General features: G+C 48.9%; 1 protein-coding gene across 1 annotated transcript in view; it reads left to right on the top strand.

The window, feature by feature from the left end:
- The window catches only part of IL2RA (interleukin 2 receptor subunit alpha), a 60,623-nt gene that overhangs the window by 42,909 nt on the left and 12,891 nt on the right, over nt 1-4,823 (top strand). The window contains exons 4-6 of the mRNA XM_049624589.1: nt 2,155-2,370; nt 4,043-4,123; nt 4,458-4,529. Of these exons, the coding sequence (XP_049480546.1) occupies nt 2,155-2,370; nt 4,043-4,123; nt 4,458-4,529 (369 nt within the window). The remainder of the gene's footprint in view (nt 1-2,154; nt 2,371-4,042; nt 4,124-4,457; nt 4,530-4,823) is intronic.

The following is a 4,823-nucleotide window of genomic DNA, read 5'->3' as shown; positions in this document are numbered from 1 at the left end:
CAGTTCAATTCAATTCAACTCAATTCAGTTCAGTTCAATTCAATTCAACTCAATTCAATTCAGTTCAATTCAACTCAATTCAATTCAACCCAATTCAGTTCAGTTCAATTCAATTCAATTCAGTTCAATTCAATTCAACTCAGTTCAGTTCAGTTCAACTCAATTCAGTTCAGTTCAATTCAATTCAGTTCAGTTCAATTCAATTCAACTCAATTAAGTTCAGCTCAGTTCAATTCAATTCAATTCAGTTCAATTCAATTCAATTCAATTGAACTCAATTCAAAAAGCATGTGTTGGAACTAACTGTGCCCAGCGCTGCCAACAGAAGATACCAATGTGAGTACACAACCCTCTGTGCCCTCAAGGAAACACTCTGCATTTTCCCTTTAAGACAATGAACCACACTGGTGAGTACTGAAGCTGCAGGCACCTCCTGGCTAATGGGCCAGGTCTGAGTGGGCACCATGACTAACTACCCAGTTGCTCCTGCAACTCTAAAATGAATCATGTTGCACTCCGGTTGTTATGTCAGGAAGAAATAGAGCCCGTTAGGAAAGCCTGACTTGTGGAGGACCCACTGACCTTACAAGATCCTATTGTCCTGTGCTAATTTTATAACCTTACAAAAAAGTTTATCATCTTGTATATAATTTCATTTGAACCTCATAACCCACTGAGTCAAGGAGCAGGACTATTACTTTGATTGACTGAAGAAATTAAGATACAGAGAGGTTAAAATACTCGGCTAAACCCACATCACTTAGGAGTAAGACCTCAGGTCTCCTGACTTCGACTGGAGAATCTTTCAACTGATTCCTTATTTTAAATTAATTTGAATTTATTTGCATCTTCTCTTATAAAAAAAAAAAAGACAAATCCAGGGGCGTTGTGGCAACGTGATGTTTTTATGTTGTGTGTCCAACATTGTACTGAATGGCATTTCAAAACACATTTAATTGTTTTTCTCTCTTTTTCCCATCTTCCCCTGCACAGTTATTGAAAGGTTTCTCAGGAGGTCAATGTTTGTTGTCCTTACTCAAGAGATAATCATTGGTTCTGGCCAAGGGCCCTTTCAAAGATCATCTTAATGGGGATGTTTCCACTTGAAAGAAATAAATGTAATTTAAACAGGTTCGGACCATTATGGATTTTATCGGCTGTAAAAGAAATTTTATTCTGAGACTAAATCACAGGTGCGGTCATGATTTGCAAGGTACTACACTAGAGCAGACCATGCAGGACAGGACCGCTCGGCTCCCCCTGGGACTTCCCTCTGGAGCAGAGGGTTTATATAGAAGATACTTTAAAAGAAATCAGACTGTGGAAGGCCTGTAAGGTCAAGGCATATGTATAGCTCCACATGTCTAGGGAGAGAGGGTACATGTGGCTCCATATATGCAGATTTTGGGTGGGGTTGGGAAACCTGAGAAGAAATCAGAGCAGGACATGATCACCGGGGTTGTAGACCAGTCAAGCCTGGGTTTTAGTTGGGCGAGTGGAAGGTTAGAGGGCATGAGGAATTTTCAGAGGCTTTGGCATGACTCACATAGAGCAAGCGTTAGGTATGGCTTGATCAGGTTCCATTTCTCTGAGATTCTCTCAGCCCTTCCTTCCTTCCGGCTTTGGCTTTATCTTCAGTCCTCCAGCCATGGCCCCAAGATGACCACAAGCCACAACCTGAGGATGTACCTCCTCACTTAGCAGTGGAGATCCAGGGTGGTCTGCACATTTCATTGGCCCAAATGGGCTTGAGCTTCCCCTTGACCCTCAGCCGAGATGGCCCTTCCCACTCCTGTCCACTTACGGAAACTCTCGCCATCACCAGAAGTAATTTCTCTCTCCTCTGTGTTCCCACAGCAAGTGTCTGCTCAGCTATAATACTCAGTACATTCTACCCTCATTGCTTTCTCACTCAACCGATCGTCCGCTCTTGCAGGAGTGACTGGGTCTGTGTGCCTTCCTGCAATGAGCTTGGCAAAGTTCCTGACACAGAGACATTCTCAATACGTTTTGGTTGAATAAAAGAATGAATGAATGAACGCATGAATGAACAAAATAAAAAGAACCAAGGTCCAGTCTCTAGGAAGGGGCAACTGGGATTCACTCACCATGCCGTCGCCAACTTGCCTTGAGAATTTCCTTTTCCTCTTCCAGGTCACTGCAGGGAGCCTCCGCCCTGGGAACATGAAGATTCGAGGAGAATTTACCATTTTGTGGTGGGGCAGGCAGTTCACTACCAGTGCATGCAGGGATTCAGGGCCCTGCACAGGGGTCCTGCCAAGAGTGTCTGCAAAATGATCTGTGGGAAGGCAACGTGGACACAGCCCCCGCTCCAGTGCATAAGCGAAAGGAGTGACGGCTGGTTTCCAGGTACGGTGGCCCCTTCGTGGGTCCACCACCCTGCTTTCCCATCAGGCTGGCCAGGATGGGATTCCTGACCTACCAGCCGTGTAATCTTGGGCACAGCACTTCACCTCCCTGGGCCTCTGTTTCTGCTCATTCTAGAAAGTAGACTAGATAAAGTAAGGTCTCTGTCACCTAAGGTCTCCTGTACCCTGAGCAAGGATAAATGGCAGAAATGGAAGAGGAGGGAAGACCTTGCCAGTGTCCCAGAGCACCCCAGATGCCACCGCACTGGTGATAACGCAGCCCCTTCCTAGGTGACCCTGAACTTTGACTTCTTCTTCTAAGCTGCCAACGCTTCCTCCCGTTCAAAAGGGCAGGTCCAGCCTGCCACCCATGCGTGTCTCATTTACTAGTGTATAATGTAAACTCGTTATTCGCACAGCACTCGCTGTTAGCAGGCCCCTCTCCTTCTGTAATTCCCACCTGTGCTTTGATAAAAGTGCAAACGTGCAGGGAAGGGGCCTATTCAAGCACACACATGTGCACGCACACACATGCACATGCACACTCATTCACACAGGTGTACCACCCACCTAGGTTGAGGTCTGCTAGTTTCATTCCGAAACCGTATTACTATTTTTACATGTAACCAGCCGTACATGGTTACTTACGTGTAACCAACTGTAAGTGTCACAGGTTTCTTAGCTCACCACCTGTCGGTTGGTAACCCTCCCCAGGAGTTTCCCTGGGTGAAATCTGAAACTGCCCCCATAAATGGAGCACAGGAGGGAGAGACCAAAGGAAGAGGCAGGCAAAGGCCACTGTTGGTAGGTGGCAGTTGTCACAAGCAAAGGGAACCTACGCAGGAGGCTTTTCCTGGGCGGCAGCGAGATGAAGGGATCTCCACACTCACTTGCCAGATGTTAAAAGTTTTTGAACAGGCCTTCACTGGGTTCAGTCGCGTATACTGTGCAGGTGGTCTCAACCACATCACCGTCTCAAGGCTTGCCCTTGGAGTAGCCTCTGGGAGCAGGAAAGGCAAGCGGAACCCACATCCCACTCACAGCGGAGGGGGTGAGGAGCCTCTGGGTGCCCAGGTCCAGCCCACGGGTCAGTTGGCGGTCATATCTCTTTGACGACGTCCCCGAACACCACCACTTGCCATACCCTGTGTCTTCCTCTTGGACTCTTTGGGGATGCTGTGCTTTCTTCCCGCAGTGTGAGCCACACACTGGCCAGGGTGTCTGTCACTTCCCGTGTAAAAGGACGACAAGGCAGGGCAGCGTCCTGGATAACTGGAACCACCCACAGGGAATGGGGACCCTGTTACAGAGAAAAGTTGTCCTTTTGTGCATTTCTATTTCATTTGGTGTTTCAGGGGTCCTTGTAGTATGATGACCGGTTTCCAAGCCACAGATGGAAACCAGGGCTCAGTACGGAGTGTGAGAACAAGGAACTGCTCAGGGCTGCACGGAGCCAGGATCAGGGCCAAATTCCCTGTTACCCAGCTTTGCCGGGACTGCTTACCCCCTTGCCTGTAACCCTGACAGAGAGCCACGCGGCACTGTGGCCCCAGACAACCTGCCGAGAACGGCACTCTGATCTGATCTGGGGATCAGCTGATAGGGGCGGGGCAGGGTGTACGTGAGACCCCCCCACCCCGCTCTCCACCTCCATCACCTCCTCTGTCCTCCAGATGACGAAGAGCCTCAAGCCAGCACTGATGCTGCTCTTGGGAGTGACACTTCCTGTCCCTCAATAACGGCAAGTACTACAGGTACATCTAGAATTTCTGGGAGGGTAAAAGCTGGGCCCTGAAACTGTCATGCCAGAGAGGGGGAAGGCGGTTTTCCCAGAGCAACCCCTCCGGTCCACGGCTCAGGGATCCACACCCGCATCCCGCCCCTCAAACGTGTCAAAAGCAAGTGTCAGGACGAGGACAGAACAGGCTGAGGGTGGTATCTCGGGGCAGAAGGGTGAAACCCTTGTCTTTCACACCCCTTCCACCAGCCTCTGGGGTTCCCGCTCACTGAGAGATCCTGACACTCCCCAGCTTGTGCCGTCTGATTGTCAGCACAAACTGAACACTTCCTCCTCTCCTTTCTGCACAGATTTCCAGAAACATACGGAAGCGGCTACGACCACGGAGTCATTCGTATTCACAACCGAGTATCAGATAGCAGGTGGGTAGGGGGTCCCTTCTGCTGTTGACGAAACATACCCCAAACAGAGACTGTGGGATATGTTGCTTGGTTGGTCTGGTGGGTTTGGTTGGTTAGTTTAAAATGACCCCCTCCTTACACTGTATAGTAGTTATACGGGGAAAAGACTAATCCAGATATTAACAGCATAAACTCACGGTAATCAGTTAGAGTAAGCTGGGTGTGAAGTCCCAACCAGCCCCCAGAAGTTCCTCCTGAACAGATCCTAAATGATAAAATATACTGTGGCCTGGGCGGGGGGGGGGGGGGGGAGAA

Source organism: Panthera uncia, chromosome B4, assembly GCF_023721935.1.
Source record: "Panthera uncia isolate 11264 chromosome B4, Puncia_PCG_1.0, whole genome shotgun sequence".
NCBI lineage: Eukaryota > Metazoa > Chordata > Mammalia > Carnivora > Felidae > Panthera > Panthera uncia.
The sequence above is the reverse complement of the archived record's forward strand: the minus strand, read 5'-3'. Positions and strand labels throughout refer to the sequence as shown.